This window comes from Psittacula echo, assembly GCF_963264785.1.
Source record: "Psittacula echo genome assembly, chromosome: 5".
Taxonomy (NCBI): domain Eukaryota; kingdom Metazoa; phylum Chordata; class Aves; order Psittaciformes; family Psittacidae; genus Psittacula; species Psittacula echo.
The window spans coordinates 80,571,630-80,590,006 of NC_137739.1; the positions used below are offsets into that span (position 1 = coordinate 80,571,630).

The 18,377-nt window shown below is 38.6% G+C and overlaps 1 protein-coding gene across 8 annotated transcripts in view; it reads left to right on the plus strand.

Moving 5' to 3' along the window:
• Positions 1–52: 52 nt before the first annotated feature.
• The window catches only part of ARID4A (AT-rich interaction domain 4A), a 51,621-nt gene continuing 33,296 nt past the window's right edge, over positions 53–18,377 (plus strand). For 6 of the 8 annotated variants that reach the window (XM_080617533.1, XM_080617529.1, XM_080617534.1 and 3 more), the window contains exons 1-8: positions 53–190; positions 1,056–1,127; positions 2,384–2,494; positions 4,951–5,016; positions 5,966–6,056; positions 16,849–16,928; positions 17,034–17,128; positions 17,734–17,866. In XM_080617533.1, the coding sequence (XP_080473659.1) occupies positions 1,122–1,127; positions 2,384–2,494; positions 4,951–5,016; positions 5,966–6,056; positions 16,849–16,928; positions 17,034–17,128; positions 17,734–17,866 (582 nt within the window). In that variant the 5' untranslated portion in view covers positions 53–190; positions 1,056–1,121. Of the gene's footprint in view, positions 191–1,055; positions 1,400–2,383; positions 2,495–4,950; positions 5,017–5,965; positions 6,057–16,848; positions 16,929–17,033; positions 17,129–17,733; positions 17,867–18,377 lie in introns of all 8 variants that reach the window. The other 2 variants (XM_080617532.1, XM_080617531.1) reach the window with 2 other exon arrangements.

Below are 18,377 nucleotides of genomic sequence, written 5' to 3' on the forward strand. Positions count from 1 at the left end.
CCGATTCTGCTCAACAGCTTGTTATTGGGCTCGTCGCTGGTGATTCGGTGCTAGCCCGGGCTGGGGGGTGGAGCGGGGCTGTGCTCAGCCGCCGCCGCTGCTTACGGGGCTGTCGTCGTCTCGGAGGGGGCCGCGGCGCCGGGACCAGGCCGGGCAGTGCGGGGCTGTCCACTTCGCTCCGAGTTTCCAGGTAGGAGGCAGCGAGGGCGGGGGGCACCTCGGCAGCCGCAACTCTGTCGCTGTCCCGGGGGAGGGGGCGCGGAGCGGCCCTGGGAGTTCTTCCCCTTATCCTTCCCCCCCACCACCGACCACCAGTACGCCTTTGCACTGTGTGAGGGAGCGCGGACGCCCGTCGCTCCCTTTCTGACGGGGACTCCTTTCCCTACGGAACTTCCCCCCGTGCCCGCTCCGAGCTCTCCGGCCGCCTGCCCCCCACCGTTCTTGGAGCTGCCCCGGCGCTTGGCGGCGGGGACCGCCCGCCCGCCCTCCATCCGCAGCCACTCAGCCGCACGGCGCCGGCCCGCCCCCGCCGCACACCTCCCCCCGCTCCCACCCCAGGCCGGGGGCCGCGGAGTCCCGGCGGCTGGCAGCGCGGCTGGCCGCGGCGGGTGTGCAGGGGGCGGGAGCCAGAAGTGCGGCCAGCCGGCGGGGAGGGGGTAGGGAGGAGGGGCTCGGCGGCGCTTCCCTCCGCGGGCCGCAGAAAGTTGCGAGGGGCGGGGAAGACGGCGGCGGGCCCCCACGGCGACGAGCTGCCTGTACGGGGTGGCGGTTTCCCCTCCCGGGCCGAACGCGTTCCCCGGTCCCTCCGCCCTGAGGCGCGGAGCGGGAGCAATGGCGACGTGACACACCGAGGGGCCGCCGGGCGGGAAGCGGCGGGCGAAGGCTGCGGCCCCGTTCCCTCCGCGACCCGGCGGGGCTAGGATGGACGGACAGCGGTTCCCGCCCGCCAGCGCCGGTGTCCCCTCTTAGCCCGGCCTCTCCTCACAGAGAGGGAGACCCACGCTCACACGGGTGAGCCCTCAGGCGCTCCCTCCCCCCTCCCTCTTGTTTTGCAGTGTTTTCCCGTGTGCTCCCGGGGAGGAGAAGTCTTTGAGCTGGAATCGCTCACATAACCTTTAAAGATGAAGGTAGGCTGACTCCGGAATAGGGAACGGCTCCCTTCCTCTCTTCGCAAGCTGCTCTGGCCATTTCATTTTTAATCGCCGGTTTCGATGAGCAACAGTAGGATAACGCTGTCTGGGGTTTCGGTGCATGCTCTGTATCCTGTTTCTGCTCTCTAGCTGAGGTGTGGGTGAGCGAAGCTCTTACCATCTTGCAGGAGTAGTCTGAAAATTCGCAACGTCTTTAAGTTGCTGTCCTTGGGGCTCCTAACTGCTTCGTGTATCAGCAGGCACTGTTTGTAAGTTTGCAGTACCACAGCTTTTGTCCTGCCTTAGCTGTTCCCTTTTCTTTTTCAATAGAGGCTTAACAATTGCAGTGCAACTTAGAAAAGAGAAAACTTTTTTTGCCTTCAGGGTCGAAGAAATAAAAGTAATTTTAAAAAAGTAGTTGAAACACTAAGTAGGAACAGAAAAGCAGCTATTTTATATGCTGTGATTTCCTTGATGCCTTGATAGACATTTTCAATGTGGTCATTTTACCCTTGTTTATCAATTGCTACAAGCACAATAAAGTGAAATGTTGAGTAATGAAAGTCCAGACTGAAGAAAAATACGATGAGAAATACTTCTCTCTCTTAAAATGCGTAAACAGTTAAGCTTTTATAAGGCATTTCAGGAAACAAAAATACTAGTTAACAGCTGTTTGTAAGATTACAACAAATTTCTCTAGAGTCTCCTTTTAGTTGTCAGGGAAAAAAAAATCTTATATGTAGAATGTTATAGACTTAATTGTAAGTATTGGGATGATAGCAGTTTCAAACATTTTAAATAATCTGTGTCACTGCATTGCTGTTAGCTGAGAAAAGTGCAACTATGTTTTGTGTTGTCTTTTTGCAGCTGAAATACTCTCCTTTTATGTGCTGTGTAGGAATGACTTGACTTAATAGTCGTTCCTGTACATTATTACCCTTTTTATAATGGATATGTTTGAAATATCAGTTTAATACCCTCAAAGATATTTCTGGGAGAGTAATTAGGCTGGCAAAATTGTGGGAAGTGTCATCATCACTGTTAAAACAAAACTTCCTGTAACTTGTTTGTTAGTTTCATTTTCTTTTTTTTTTTTCCTTTTAAAGAACAGTGTGATTGCAATTCCAAGTACAGACATTGTTACTCATGTAAAAGTCAATAGATCTGAAAGCTTAGGTGTAAAATTAAATATATAATGATGCGGCTGAAAAGAAAGAAAAGAACTAAACTTGTTCTTATTTTCTTCTTAATAGGCAGCAGATGAGCCTGCCTACCTGACAGTGGGAACTGATGTCAGTGCCAAGTACCGTGGTGCCTTCTGTGAGGCAAAGATTAAGACGGTGAAAAGGCTTGTGAAAGTCAAGGTACTAGACTGTGGTTGTTGCTGATTTTATTAAAGCCTTGTGTTGAAAAGACTGTCAGAGAAGATGATCCTAGTCCTGAAGATTTGGAAATGTTCATCACCTCGCTATAGGAATTTTAAAAAACGCTAGCGTGTTTTTCATATTTTGGTGTTGGGTTTGGGATGGGGTTTTTTGTTGGGTTTTTTTGTGGGGTTTTGTTTGTTTGTTGGTTTTGGGGTTTTTTTGGGGGGTAGGTTTGTTTCCTTCTTATTTTTGTGGGAGTAGGCTGCAGCAAGAATGAGCTTTCACATTACCTATCCTTTCTACTTTCCTGATCACAGTTGTCTTCTGTTTGTCAATGCATCAGTTTCACAGCAATCAGTTTTGATTTTACAAATAGAGGATTATAGCTTTACATGAGTAATAAGAGCAACCTCTTCTGAAGCAGAAATTCCATTTCATTCCTATTGACGTTCTCAGTTTGTTAGCTTAGAACTTAAGAGGCAAGGCCAAAATAAATAATAAATCAACATAACAGAAAAAAAAAAAAAAAAAGAGGGTAACAATTAGTTTCTTAGACCAGGTTTTAGAAATGTCCAGGATAACATCTCTTAAGTTTTGAGTATCTTGCTGCTGCTTCTAAACCAGCATGCTGTGGCTGTAGCTGAGTTTCTACCTATGCATAATACTGACACATAACATTCATTCCCATTTACAGGTGTCACACCAAAACAACAGAAAAATGAAAGTCATTATTTTGGTGTTGCAGTACTGTTGTAAGCACTACCATGGGAATACAAGGATAAAATACAGTTAAATGAAAGTTACACATTCAAAGTAAATATAGAAATTGTTGTACTACTTTGTTTTGCCAAAATCTTTCCATTTCCTACTCTCCTCTACTGTCCAAAATAGGTAAATAAGTCATTAGTGACTCAAAACCCCTTAACATAGATGAAATCTTCTTTTAATAACTACACATCTAAGTTTTCATGTGCTTTAATGCTTAGATCAAGTAGAACAAGCTATCAGCCTCTTCAATTACACCTATAGCTCATATCATTTCATTAGAGTGCTTTACACAAATAGGAAAAAAACCCCAAACAATTCAGATACTGGAGTCTTTTGTCCTGTTCTTAATGAGCACTTGTAGAAATCTGTGATGTTCTTAGAAACCTGTGTTAATAAGAAGCTCTATAGGAAGCAGGGTGCTGCCCTTCCTGGTCTGATGTCCTTGATTTTGTATCTGTATCTTTGGTCTGATAATTTGAACTGTAAGAGGTGTGAGTTTCTTTTTCTCGTTAGAACCATATGCTTTATGACTCCATGGTAAGATGTGGAAGTATATGAGGTTGCTGTGACTTGGTGGAAATTCTTGTCACTGTATCTCAATAATATTATAACATTTGAAGTTTTAACAAGGTAAGCCTGATACTGTAATTAAGAGTATGTAGGCACCCCCCGGCACACTTGCCAAAAGTGCACAGTCCAGAAGCTCTAGTAGTGTCTTTCTGAGCAGTAGGACAACCTGCATCCATTTCAGTGCAATAGAAAATGTTAAATAAAATTTGCATGAAGTGTGTTATTAACTTGAATGTGTATTAACATTTATAAATACAGCTACAGTGTAGACTATGGTTGGGGGATAATTGAAGGAGCCAGAAAACTGGACATCTTCAGAAGTGGAAAGGAAGCTCCTGGACCTTTTGATTCCTGAAAAGAAACAGGAATTTTGGATTAATTTTTTATTTAAACACCATAGGTGCTTTTGTGATAACAAAACCTGTTAAGAGTGTTGACATCTAAATATTCATCTTTTATGTTTCTAAATTGAGTCTGCAGACTCAGGGATTCAAATTGCTTAGGCTTACATTCACTCTACAGTGTTAACTTCTCAAATGTAGGATTTTAAAGGGAGAAGTGTAGTTTACTGATGCTGTAACTGATCCTTACTTTCATTACCCTTATAATGATTCACATCTTTGCCATAAAAACTTTTCTCTGGCTCAAGGTAGCACAAATAGTGGTCAGTTACATGATTTTTTTGATACATATTAGATAAAAAAACCTTTTTATTTTGCTTGTAGTTTAGTACTCAGTGTGTTGTCAGTAAAGTGCTACAGTTGAAGTAGAGAGAGAAAAAAAAGGCTGCTTAATTTCCTGATCTGGAAGCCCAGTTCCAAATGTGACCTGGACTGAATCAGTATCCACACTGACATCAAAATGTGTTTGTTTTGCTTTGGAATAGCTGATGTTTGATTTGCTCTCTCTAAGTATGATGTTTGATATCAAATATTAAGAGTGATACTTGGGGCTCCCTATCAGTAAAACAAGTGTTTTGTGTTTAATAATGTTTGGGTCCGTTTGATTAATAAATATTTTATTTTCCAAATTGTTATTATTAATGCAGTTTCATACACTTTTTGTATGCTATCAAAAATAAGATACATATAAAAAAGTTCACAAATATCTTTCAGGTGATCCTGAAGGGGGATAACTCAACTCACTTGGTGCAAGATGACCAAGTGAAAGGACCTCTAAGAGTATGTATATTGCATGCTTTTTTTTTTTTACCTGTGCTCACATAATTTGTAAAATTACTAATTTTAGTGCTGTTCTACAGAATTTGAATCAATAGAAGGAGGCTCATCGCTTTAATTCAGTTGAATTCTGAGTAGTCTTAACTCTTGCAGCTTTTAGAGGCTGTTTATGCTTCTCCATGTGGTATACTTCACACACAGTTTTGCATACACGATTTTTGTAGCTTGTTACAAGTTATTAAACTTCTCATAAGTAATGAAACTTTGAAACTTCTTGTAAGTAATTGAGAACTTGATTATGAAGTTCAAGCTTGCTAGACAATAGTAAATTGAAGTTAGTTTGCTCTAACTGCATTTTTAAGTAGTTGATGTATTTTATATAGAAATGTGTGTTGATATGTATTTCTGTGATATGTAATTGTTGTCTACTGAAATACATAGCTGAGTTATAAAACACCAAATGCAAATAGAGCTCTTTTGAGGAGATCAGTTTTTCTGTATTTGTCTTTTCTCTGTAGCTACTGCAAGAACACTAATGCATGTTGTAGGCTGCTACTGAAGTTCTGACATAGCGATATATATAGCAGTGGTTAAATTGTGGGACATAGGAAGAATTGCATGCATGTCAGTAATAAAGTAATAATTACTTTGAATGTTTGCATATTTATTTCTAACTAGCCTTCATGTTATTTCTTGAGATGATGTAAATCATGTTTAGATTATATGAGTTTCTTACTGCTTTACCCTCTATTTCCAGTTCAGTCTGCGTACTTAAGGACCTTTGTTCTTAGCAGCTAAGTAACTAAATTTTACAAAGCAACATTTAGCTAAAATGAGTCTTAAAAAAAAAAAAAAAAAGAAGGCTGGCTTGCTGGAAGAATTAATGCCTCCATGGGTTTTCTTCATTATGAGATTGGGATTACATGTAACCTTGAGATTCTCGTTTTTGCAGGTTGGTGCAATGGTTGAAACCAAAATGCCTGATGGATCCTTTCAAGAAGCTGTTATCAGCAAGTTGACAGATGCTAGTTGGTATACTGTAGGTGAGTAGCCACATGCTTTCATTTATGATCTGTAACCTTTGAACAGTCTTTCTAATTACAAGTAATGTAACTAATTACATCTTGTCTTGTAAGACCTGAGATAGATTTTTTGGAGAGGTCTTTTTTAAGTCTTCCAGATCTTCTTTCCTTTTCCATTTAAAACAGAATAATAATTACGTGATGTTCAAGGATGCTGTTGCACAGGTAATTGCAGAGCTGAACACTGGAGTTTTATTTGCACAACTGATGTCAGTTTCATTCACTGTAACTCAGAATAATTTTTGCAGATTTTAAGACTTAAGCCTTGTAATTGTACTTCCAGCTGAAATCCTGTGGCATGTAATGAATGACTGAAATGCTAGCTTTCTTTTGCTAAATGGAATCTTGTACGCAAAAAGGCATTGGTAGTACCACTATGCAGTCTGAAGCCACTCCTTTTTTGGTTGAGGTTTGTGTTTTATATGAAGCAATGGAATATGAGATCTGTTCTTGTTCAAGAAAAGAATTGGCACATCACACCTTACAAAGGGAGCATTAATTTATAACATGAATTACTTTTTGCTTTAAAATAGTTTTCAAACTGGTTATATCTAAAGTGAAATAGAAAGTTAACTTTGCTTGTTATGTTTGAGGGTCATGTGCTTTTTCACTTATTCAAATTGAAACCTCAGAATGCAGGGTCAACAAAATTTCTATGTTGAATGCAAACTCATTGCAAGATAAATCTCTTTATTTTGAATTATTAGAATTACTCATTCTGATCTCTGTGATTTTTCTGAAAGAGCTTTAATAGTACAGTAACAAAATCGAGCAACATTCAAGTAATAACCATATAAGCAAATAAAAAACTACAGTATTTGAATCAGAGCTTTGCAAGCACCTGTCTTTTATTTTTTTTTTTGCACAACTTACAGCAGTGGAGCATTATGTTCACTAATAGTAGCATAGAGGGAACATCCTCCTCTTAATTGTCCTGTACATGTTACTCTTCAACATTGCTTTTGAGATTAGTACTTATAAATTTAAACTGTGTGTTTCTTACTGGCTGCCTTTTATACTGAATGTGTTCAGCTGTACTTTGTGTTCTTCCAAACACTCTTGAGTAGTCCTCTCTCACACAAAGTACCAATTATTTTGGTTCATTAACCCATTTTTAAGTTATAAAGAAGATATTTTCAGTAATCTAATGTTTCCATTATAGTAGATGAGGTTATGTCATCTGTGGTGGGATCAGGATAAGGCTCTTGCTGCAGATAATTTGGAAGGATTTATCACTTTTTGATTATCATTGTTACTGCATGCTTTAAATATAAGCCCGTTGACAAAGCTCACTTCAAGATTACAACATTGCTGTAAAATTGTAAATTTAGCTGTAAAGTTATAGCATATATCAGGTCAGGGAGAAAAGGCAGGATTATTTTGGAGTGCAGAAGATTTAAGATCTATGTGGTTTAGTGCTGTGATGTGACATACTCAGTGAAGAGAACTGGACCTTCAGCATTGTTTTTTTTATACTGCATGAGTCTCCAATGGTGACTTAGAGGTTCACCTTTCTGATACAGAAGAGATAAGAAACACAGTCTTGTAGTAATAATGCCATGATTTATGATTTAGTATTTCATTATAAAACTCACATATTTTAGTTTTAAAGTAGCATTTTTAGCTGATTATGTTTGAATTTGGACCAGAAGATTTACATCAGTAAACCAACACTACATATTCCTCCTTTAGTGATAGAAAAAGCTTTCAGTTATTAATTGATAAAACAAACATATTTTTCACCTTATATTTGACAGATGAACTTTAAATCCTTAATTTTGGGGAATGAATTTTGTCTGGTGTTTCTCCCCCTTCCTGCCCTCCCCCTTTTCTTTTGAGCAGTGCACATCTAAAAATCTTTACTTGAATGGTGAATACAAGTTCTGCCCTGTATTAGTGGATTGTTCTTTAGGTTTAACAAGTTGTTGAGCTCTCCCCAGTAATGTAAAAGAGAAATCATGCATACCATGATTTTTACTTTATAGTTTGGCAAAACCTTGAACCAATGGATTAAGTTATTACTGTCGTTTTCTTTCCCCTAAAAATATTTTTGATAGGTGGAATAGGTAAAATAAACTTATGTTTTCCATATGCAAATGTACTAAGATTGTGGGATTTAAGTACTCTTACCGTAAGTTAACATGCAGGGCTGTAATATGGCACATGAAGTATATATACCTATGATTATGAAAATACAATTGTAACACATTGGAATTACGTTTAGATTTTACAAGCTTTTTTTGTGAGTTGTATGTGGTGATGTGCTGACTGGTGTTGAAAATGCAAGTAGCGTTGGCCAGAGTAAGCAGATCATGAAGCTTGTGTCATTAAAATGGTTATTTTGCTCTTAAATTGGGGAAATATTCAAGGTTGAGTACAGAAACATTGAGGTGTGAAAAATAAGCCTTATTTTTTGCCTGCTACTTCCATTGTATCTTAGAAAGTTTGGGATGTATATTAGGTGTATGTTTATGCTGCTGTGAAGCAGAGTTGAATTGGTTCCTTTTATATAGGTGGTGGCCCATGCTACTCAGCAGTTCAGTCAAAGCCAAAGAGCTGAGAGGGAAGTGGATTAAACAGCCTTCAGGTTTCTAGAATGTCTTCCTGAATGTGGTTAGGCTCAAGATGGAAAGCACAAGGGAAAGCTTGTGTTTTGTTAGTATGTGCTTTTCCTGTCCTATTTTTCTTTTTCTGTGATTTTGGATTTTTTTTTCTGTGATTTGGAAGTAGACTGATACGGATAGGGAAACCAGGAATATATGTAGACAAATATTTTCAAACTATTAAGTACAATTACCTAAAAAATCCACCAAAATGACCTGCATGTATGTCTAGTGAAAAGTAATAATGTTTATTTTTATAAATTAGATTCTCTGTTTCAGATAGGTATCTAAAGAAGAAAAAAAGTCAGCTGAAGCAGTTCTGATTTGTTCGATAGGGTGACCGGTAGAATGCTGTGTTGAGTTTGTTGTAGTAGGCTACTTGCCACCAACATAATAAAAAGAGTCACAGTGATGATCAGGTAGTCTGTTGTAACAGTATCTCCTGTCTATTCGTAGTGTTCATGTGGCCAAAATAAACAAGGATTTATTTTTATTGTAGCTGCCATGAAGTCACTTTTTTACCTGTTTTTACACAGTAATGATGTTGCTGTACCCATTTACTTGTATTGACATTTTCAGCTGTGATTTGGCAATACTTTTGAAATTCAGCTTTTCAATATAAGTAGGTGAAGAAACAAAAGCTGTTTGGAGTGAAAGTTTAACAGTGTCTGGAAGATGCCATTGCACCAGTCAGCCCTCTCGTCTGCTCAATTGAATATTAAGTGGGATGACAGTAATAGTGGTTTAAGTTATTTGGATAACAAATGGCTCAGATGGACTCCATGATCTTAAAGGTCTTTTCCAACCTAAATGATTCTGTGATGCTATGATATTTTAATCTTTAAAATGCAATTACTTAAACTGAATTAGTTCAATTTACAATTTTTAAAGTGCTGCCTTGATGCTTTTGAAGTGCTGAATATATTGTTAGGTGATAATTGCATGGCATTAGATCTGCTTTCAGCTGAGCCACGTTTGAATTACGACATACTTAGCATACCATCCATGTGATTCTCTGTTAACTTGTAGATGGTTCAGGTAAATACTGAAATAATGTCTGAAAAAACTTGAAAAAGCAAAAGGAAACCACAGCCCACACCTTGCAGAGAGCATAGTTATATTTTCCTTTTTTCACATTCTCTCTGGAATCTTACAAGCATTACCAGAATTTCTGAAAACAGAAATCCTTATGCATGTTTTCTTTAAGGAAACACTTTTGTATCAGTTCTGTAGAGAACTAAAAGTGATGTAATTATGAAAGTGAGAAATGGTATTTCAGTTGAGCAAGCATCTGAAGACTTGCTGTTGGAACTGCCTTTTTCGTTGCCTCATCAAAAGGAAAGTGACATCTGTCTTGTCACAAAGCTCGGGTCAATAATCTGTATGTGCTTAGATCTCATTAAGTATATGTGATTTAACCGTATCTACAACTTTAAACAAAAAAACCCTCAACAAACCAACAGATCAGATACATCGATCTTCGTGCCTTGTCATGTCCTACTGTCATGAAAAAGTTTTTCAAAAGAGAAAACATGTATTAACTTTTGGTAATTTTCCCTTGAAATGGATAGGAAGTACGGAGGAGGGGAAGAACAAGAGGCATTTGCAGTTTCTAGCAGACTTTGCTGTGAACAGTAGGGCTCCATATACTGTTTAGAGTGAAAGCAAACATGATTCCTCACTTTTTGAGTGTTATGGCTTTCAGGCTTCACCCAGTAGTTTTATGTAAGAGAAGACGTGTCTTTTTTCCCTCTAAGTTAATGGAATAGCAGAGTAGTAAAGAAATTATTTTTCTCATTGCTTTTTACACTGCATGAGCCTGCAAAGCCAAATCTTTTGGATCAAAAAGGAGCTCTTCCTTTTTGGCTCTAGCACCGTGTTATACATCAACATGGCCCAACCTTGGCTGTGCTGTAAGCCAAACACTGCGTCTGAAACAACTCTCTGAGTAACATACCTTTGCTTGTACTATCTTCAGCCCAAGGAAGTTGTGAATGCTCCCTCCCTAGAAGTGGTCAAGGCCAGGTTGGATGGAGTTTTGGGTGACATGGTTTAGTATGTGGTGTCCCTGCCTATGACAGGGGGGTTGGAACTAAATGATCTTAAGGTCCTTTCCAACCCTAACTGTTCAGTGATTCTCATGTGGTGGTAACTTCTCCTCTCATATAGTCACTGTGGCAGTTTCCAGGGAATGCTAAGTGAGTGTGTGCTGAGAGGAGTTAAGATATCCAAGTGCTCATCCTTGAGAAAGTTTTGGGTAGTCTGTTTGAGTTGTTCTGGAAATGAAGTATAGTCTCAGCCACCAGTTGCATCACTCTGAGGTACTGGGCTTAGGAGGGCAGATGACAGAAATGAAAGGTATCTGTTCTTTGGTTCTGGTCTTCCTTCAAGTTGTGTGGATTTTGAAAATCCCAGTTCATAATTCTGAGAATATTTATCAGAAAATGAACCAACAGTTATGTCCTAAGACTTTCAGGAGCAGGGTTGCAAACAGGAGCTATTTATAGTCATCTTTTTGTATTTTTAAGAAGTTTTCCTCTTCTGATGCCTTGTGAAGATACCTATTCTAACAGGAAAAATTGACGTGATTCTGGCTCCACTACAACTGTAAGCTCCTAACATGTCTTTATTCCTGCGTGAAGCATGATAAAAGCTATCACCTCCCACCAGTCAGTTGTGGTGATGTGATTTCATCAATGCCAGAGAGTTGTCTTTTCATAACTTGAAGAGCATGGACATTGTAGTATGTGCAAGGCACTAGTCATGTTTGTGTGGCTTGTTCAACCGGTTCTTACCAGCATCCTGTTGAGTTCTGCATCCGAGAAGCATCCCAGCACTTCATCTTCAGGCTGTGCATGTGTCATTCAGGAATCCAAAACCACAAGTCTGGCAGGGGAATGGTCCAGTTGCCTACACTTCACTAGTGCTTTGTACCACCCTCACCCACCATAAATTTATTCTTTTTGTCTCTAAAATGTTGCTTGGCTGAACTTTAAGGAAAACCCTGTATTTGGAGTCCTTGTACATGAAGTCCTTCCATGTAGTTACTGTTGTTCAGGTGCACCTATGGCATGTAGAAACTGCAAGAGCTGTGTTGGTTGCTTTCGAGCGAATGTAAAAAAAGAGAATAGCACCACATTTTGTGCTTATGTGCCAGGTGACATGCAGGTAGAGGAGTAGATGTGATGGTGAAAAAGTTTATTAACTGAACCTTGTTACCAATCAACTGGATAGAGCTTTTGGTTATAAAACCACCTTTATTGCAATGTTGTCTGAGTGTTAAAAACAATAGTAAACTGCATACAAACAACACTGTAGGAAAGGCAAGGAGGTAGAATGTTTTTCTCTAATGTCCTTATATGTACAATAGTATATTACTGTGGCATTTCAGAAGTTTCAGGCAGTAGGGTTTTGTTTGTAGGGAGATAGGATAGTCTTCTGTGAGTAAACTCAAAGGTTGCACTTCTGCGTTTTCAGGAATATTTCATGCAAACTTTCTAGCAGAACTGAAGCTTATTTAAGATTATTTCCTTTTTTTTGTTAAACTGAGTTCTGCAGTCTCTCCAATATCACAATATGCTGCAGTATCTTGTTCTTGAGCCCTCTTAACAGTGGTGAATTAGTAGTTAGTACAGTTCTTGTCAACAAGGTTATTCAGCAAGTATTGCATGACTCTTGGTACTTTCTGTATTGTTTCCACAGCTGAAACCCACAAATCTACAGAACTTGCACACGTTTATCTATGTATTCATAGATAGCATCTCTGGTAGTTCGCAAGCAGCTACTTTGTCAGGCAGCTGGTGAAAATAATTGAGTGCGCATAGTGACACTGGGGCAGTTTTTACTGCTTGATACATACTTTTTTTTGTCTTGGTAGATTTAAAAGTTTCTGAATGGGATGGGGAATGAGGAAAAAAATAAACAGCCCTTAGGGTTGTTTTCCCTATTCACTTGTCCCTTACAGGACTGCCTTGTTTTATATTATACTTATATATTACATATTATTACATAAACTTACATGTGTGTTAATTGCTCTGTGTAGAAGTAATACATAAGTATTATGAGGATGTTATCAGTAGTGTCCTGCTGTGTTCTCTCTCTTTTTTTTTTTTTTTTTTTTTAACTTCATTTTAATCTTAAGGTATTTATAAACAAGTTATAGTTAAACTGATCTGCAGTATTTTCTGATGAGTTTCTTCACGGTTTTTAGAAACGGTTTTGATTTGTGGACTTGTTAATATTTGTTATATAAATGAGAACTGATGTTGAGATAGCATTTCTATGAGGGCAGGGTTAGTATTATTTTTGTTAAAAGCATATAAGGGCCTGCTACAGTCAGGGAGTGGAAAATACCTGCTAATCAGTAGTGAGTTGAAAGTTGCACTGCTTAATGCATTTTTATGGTACTCAACTTTTCATCTTGGGAATTTTTTTCTAACTTTGCGAAGGTATTGCATTGATTCTCACTGGGAAGCTTTGTTTTTCTGTCATAGCTTGGGCTTGCTAAGGCTTCCACAGACGGGGGAAGGGGGAATCAATTCTGTTTTTTTCCTGTTGATGTTGACAAGATGGGATGCAGCAAAATTATTAGAATTTCTGTTATCACTGTTTAAATATGTTCCATACAGAGCATATTGAACTCCATTCTCGGGACTAGAACAAGCATTGTGATGGAGACACTTCTCCAGGTTGTGCTGCTTAGTCATCTTTTTTCCCCTTCTGTCGGTGTTCATAGAATCATAGAATAGTTAGGGTTGGAAAGGACCTTAAGATCATCTAGTTCCAACCCCCCTGCCATGGGCACGGACACCTCACTCTAAACCATGTCACCCAAGGCCTCATCCAACCTGGCCTTGAACACCGCCAGAGATGGAGCACTCACAACCTCCCTGGGCAACCCATTCCAGTGCCTCACCACCCTCTCAGTAAAGAATTTCTTCCTTATATCCAATCTAAACTTCCCCTGTTTAAGTTTGAACCCATTACCCCTTGTCCTGTCACTACAGTCCCTGATGAAGAGTCCATCCCCAGCATCCTTGTAGGCCTTCTTCAGATACTGGAAGGCTGCTATGAAGTCTCCACGCAGCCTTCTCTGCATCATTCAGCAACATATTTGGAAGAAAGGCCTGTGGCCAGTAGAAATGTTGCTTTTCTTTGTCTTTCCTACTTCTTTATATTGACTGTTAAATAGTAGTGTGTAGGTTTTTGGCTAGTAGGTATCATTTTCTTTCCAGAAGTATTTACTGAAGTAGTCAGCTGGCACACCCTGTTTCCCCACAAGTACATGCCTACTACAGGATGAGGCAATGGCGGTACTTAAAGGCCTTCTGCTTTTTCATACTTGTTTCTTTGGAAGGACAGTGTTGTAAGTTTCTCTTCTGATGTAAATATTGTGGCACTGTAAATTCATCCTTTGATGACTACATTACATGTTTATGGGGAGATATATCTCTGTCTTCTCTTCCTGTTTTCCTTCCTTTCACACAACTGGTACTGTCCAGTAAATTCTTTATTATGGAATACAACCTATAGAATTTCTGCTGTAGACTGTTCCTGAAGTTGGGTGATAGCTGCTTCTTGTACGAGAGAAAGTACTCCATTCTCTCGGAAAGAGTGGCTTTCTTTAAGGAGCAGGAAGAGGGGTTTCAGAAGGGGTTTTGGGGTTGGTGTTTGTTTTCTTTTTTTTCGTAGTCCACCTGTTTTAGTTCTGGAAATTGTAGAGTGGCCTAGCACTTTTTCCCTGTACATCAAGGCACAAGCAGCTTTTGTAGAACAGGCCAGTTCTCTACCTTCACCTAGAGAAAACTGAGAGACATGGCAGGAAAAGGCTTGTAGGAAGAGGGCTGCTTTTGAGGTATGGAGTAGATCTGTCTTCATGTATGAGACTGGGAATAGGACTGAAAGCGTGAGTGCCAGCTCTGAAAGCATACTCACACTTTCATTGTCTCTGGGTCTGGGGAGTGACAATGAAAACTTAATTACCCAGCTTTATGTATTTTTTCTTCCACATTGTTTTGTCCATCAAAGTGAACTATAAATTTATGAAGTTGACTTCTGCAATTGCAGTTACATTTTCAGTCTATAGTTTCCTCATATTGGTTGCAAATATCTAATTTTGTGACTTTCAAAGTTCTAAATTAACTTGCATGTTTGTAACTGAGGGAAGCAGAATATCTCATGCAGTTCTTAATTGTAATAATTTCCTTATTTATCCTAATTGAAGTAGAGTTTAGTGTGTTTCACTTTGTGTTTTACTTAACACTAAATATAAGATTTATCTTTTAGGGATGAAAAAATGGTCTGTGTCAGCTGGCTTATGAATGGTTTGTTTGATTTTTTTTTTTTTTTTTTTCCTCCTGTACTATAGTGGTTTTAATGAAATAGAGCTTCCAATATTGGAGATAAACTAGACTAATTTTTTAAATTTATTTACTTGCTGTCAAGTATCGTGTTCTGTTTGCTCTTTTCCGTAAAGTTACCTGTTGAAAATCAGCAGCCGTTTGTCTCCTATAATGATTATTTGTGAAAATTAGTATTTTGACTTTAGTTCTGAATGTGTTTGTTAAAAGACAATGGTGGTAAATCTGCTTTTAAGTTTCTTGAGAGCAATGAGAAATGGCACACACTGTAGGGTGCACAGACCACTTAAAAATCCCCTCAAACCAGAAAACACAACCAACCAGCCCAGTCACCCTAAAGCTTAAAAATATGCCCCTGAAATATTGTTATCAAAGTTTGCAGAGAGCTGCTGAGTGACAGGTTTGGAGTGCGTAATGGAACTTTACCTTCAGAGACGTGGTTTTCGTTAATGAAAACCTATAACAGAGTTGAACTTCATAATTCTTTTGAGCGCTCTGGTGTTTGCACCACCAAAGAATGGGTGCCAATGCTGAATTAGTAATGCAGAGGGGAAGAGCTCATACTTTGTTTTCCCATTAGTGTGAAGTGTCGCAGCAGTGGCTTTATGAGCTGTAAGCCAGCTAGATTTTGAGACTAACATACTGATGTTGAGGTTGATGGGTCTTACTGGTATTGATATTTTAAAAGTTTTGAAAATACTGTTAACTAGTATAGCTAATCAGGCATATTTGTATCTGCCATTCTTAAAATATTAGGCTTTTGGTGGACAGGGGGAAAAGTTAGTTGCTTTGTGTGTGCAAGTATTATAAAATAAGCTGTTAAGATAACTCAGTCGTGAACCATACCGCAGCAGTATCTACTCTGAAGATGGAGGAATGTTAAAGCTTATCTTATCAAGCTTAATAAAGTTTTTGTTTGTACCTTTCTGTATAGTTACTATTGCAGTCTGTGGTTCTAATCTAAGACTATGAAAATGTGACTGTTCTGTTTAGTTATTTGAAAAATAAAAGTGCTTTTCTTGCTGCAACCAGTTGCTGAAACCTAACAATAAACATATATTTGATACTCATGCTAGCTCAAGAGATCTCTTAATAAAAGTGTGTCAAAATCGTCATGCTGATATGCAGAACACTTGAAACTCCTTCCTTCCCCCCCCCCCCCCCCCCCCAAAGGTCATTAGTGGACAAAGCACATTTCAAGTTGTTTAAATATAGAGTAGTACTCTGCACTTTGACCTCATACAAATAAACTTCTACCTTACTGGAATGCCAGACTGCAGCCACCTTGTCTGTGCTCTTTGAAAGGGGCCTGTTCAGCACTCCCAGTCTTTTGGTAGCACAGCACTGATGGTGTAGCAAAAACTTCTGCAAAGCTTTTTTTCTTTCCACTTAGTGGTTTTTTTTGGGTGCTTATTGTAGCAAGAGGGAGGATTAAAAGGTAGCACAAGTAAGGAAGAAATGGACAGGGTAAAAAACCCAACAAACCTCAAAAATTGTAACTGGTATGCAGACAGTAGCTATGGTTTGAAGTGTGCAATGTATTGATAAGAAGGTTGTCTAGATTAGACTGAACTGTTGCATCCAATATCCTTACTTTATACTGGCTTGAATCTCCATCTGAAAATGTTACCTGTTGTGAAACTGAATCTTGAATACGACCCTTAATTTTGCTTGTGAAGTCACATTTCAGAGAATATTCTGGATTGTGATATGAATAGTAAACTTGTTTTGTCAGCTTGGGAAAGAGATCTGATCATCTTGTACCAATTTTTTTCCTTGCCTTCATACTAGTTTTTGATGACGGTGATGAGAGGACCTTGAGACGAACTTCGTTATGCTTGAAGGGAGAAAGGCACTTCGCAGAAAGTGAGGTAAGACGATGATGGATATGCAGTAGAAACTAAGTGGTTAATTTATATTTTTTTTATAATAAGAATATACTGCAAACTAATTTTGTTTCCTGTTTTTCTATGTAGACACTTGATCAACTGCCACTGACCAACCCAGAGCACTTTGGAACTCCAGTTATTGGGAAAAAGTCTAATAGAGGAAGAAGATCTTCTCTTCCTGTGTGAGTTTTGCTAGTGCTCTGTTGCTTTCCTTTAGTGTGCTTTGCTGAAACTGAAGTAATGCCACTGAATGGTCTGAGTACTCTTATCATGTGAGTTGAATGCACAGCTTATGGACTTAAGTAGCTCAGTTCATGCAGGCATATTTGTATGTTAGCAGTATTATGAAATTGATGGAGTTTTGCTTGTAGTAGCCTTAAATTTGCTTGTGCTTCTTTCATATAGTAGGAACTCATGTCAGAAAATGGAGGATTTTTAACCTTTATACTGGGCAAAGTAGGAAAAAAGTGGTTTTAAATTTCTGGGGTAGATACTATTTTTCTTTGTTTCATGTCTGTGCACAATCAAATCCTGATTCATGCCTCCAATTCCAACATGATGCTGTTGTAAAATACTACTACTTGGAAAGAATTTCTACAAAATTCCTCTTACTAAGTAAGTGCATGTAATATTTAAGTGTATTTCAAGCGATTTCAGCTTTTAAAATTACCATTTTGTTTTTGAAGCTGTGCAGAACAGGAAGAAAGATCTGGTTGTAAGCTGTATTTGCTTTCAAATATTAACTTCAGACAAAAACTTTAAAATAGTGTGTGTTTTAATAATTTAGTACTGAAGATGAAAAGGAAGAAGAAAGCAGTGAAGAAGAGGATGAAGATAAAAGGCGTCTAAATGATGAATTGCTTGGCAAAGTTGTGAGAGTGACTTGTAGTTCTGAGAAGGCGGACTGGTATCCGGCTTTGGTAAGTTGCCTGAAATGTTGACATCTCTAGTATGGTAGTATAACTATCTTTTTAGACAAGAGTGTCATCTGACTTGCTACAGTGTTTGTGTAGTGGTTTTCCTGGATAGAGTGATTTGTACACTTCACAACTTTTCCAGCAGTTGCAGATGTACTCAGGCTATGCTCTGCTGCACATATTTGCAAAAACTACAAATTTTCTACAGTATCTTTGAAGAGTTTGAAAACAAAGATTAACATTTATGTATAACCTCTTAAGTCTTTCAATACTGCACATATAATGATTGATATGTAATGATATTTTTCTTCTAAAAATAAGATACATTAGGAATTGCACTCCAGGGCTATTTAAGACCAACTGGATTTATGAATTTTAATTGCAGTGGAATTTTTCTCTTTTTGTATTTAATGATTGCCTTTTTCCTTAAACTTTCAATTTTATGAAATACTAGTTGCTTTCATGCTTGCATTTACATAAATGGCCAGTTACTGTAGCAGTAGATGTTGGTTAT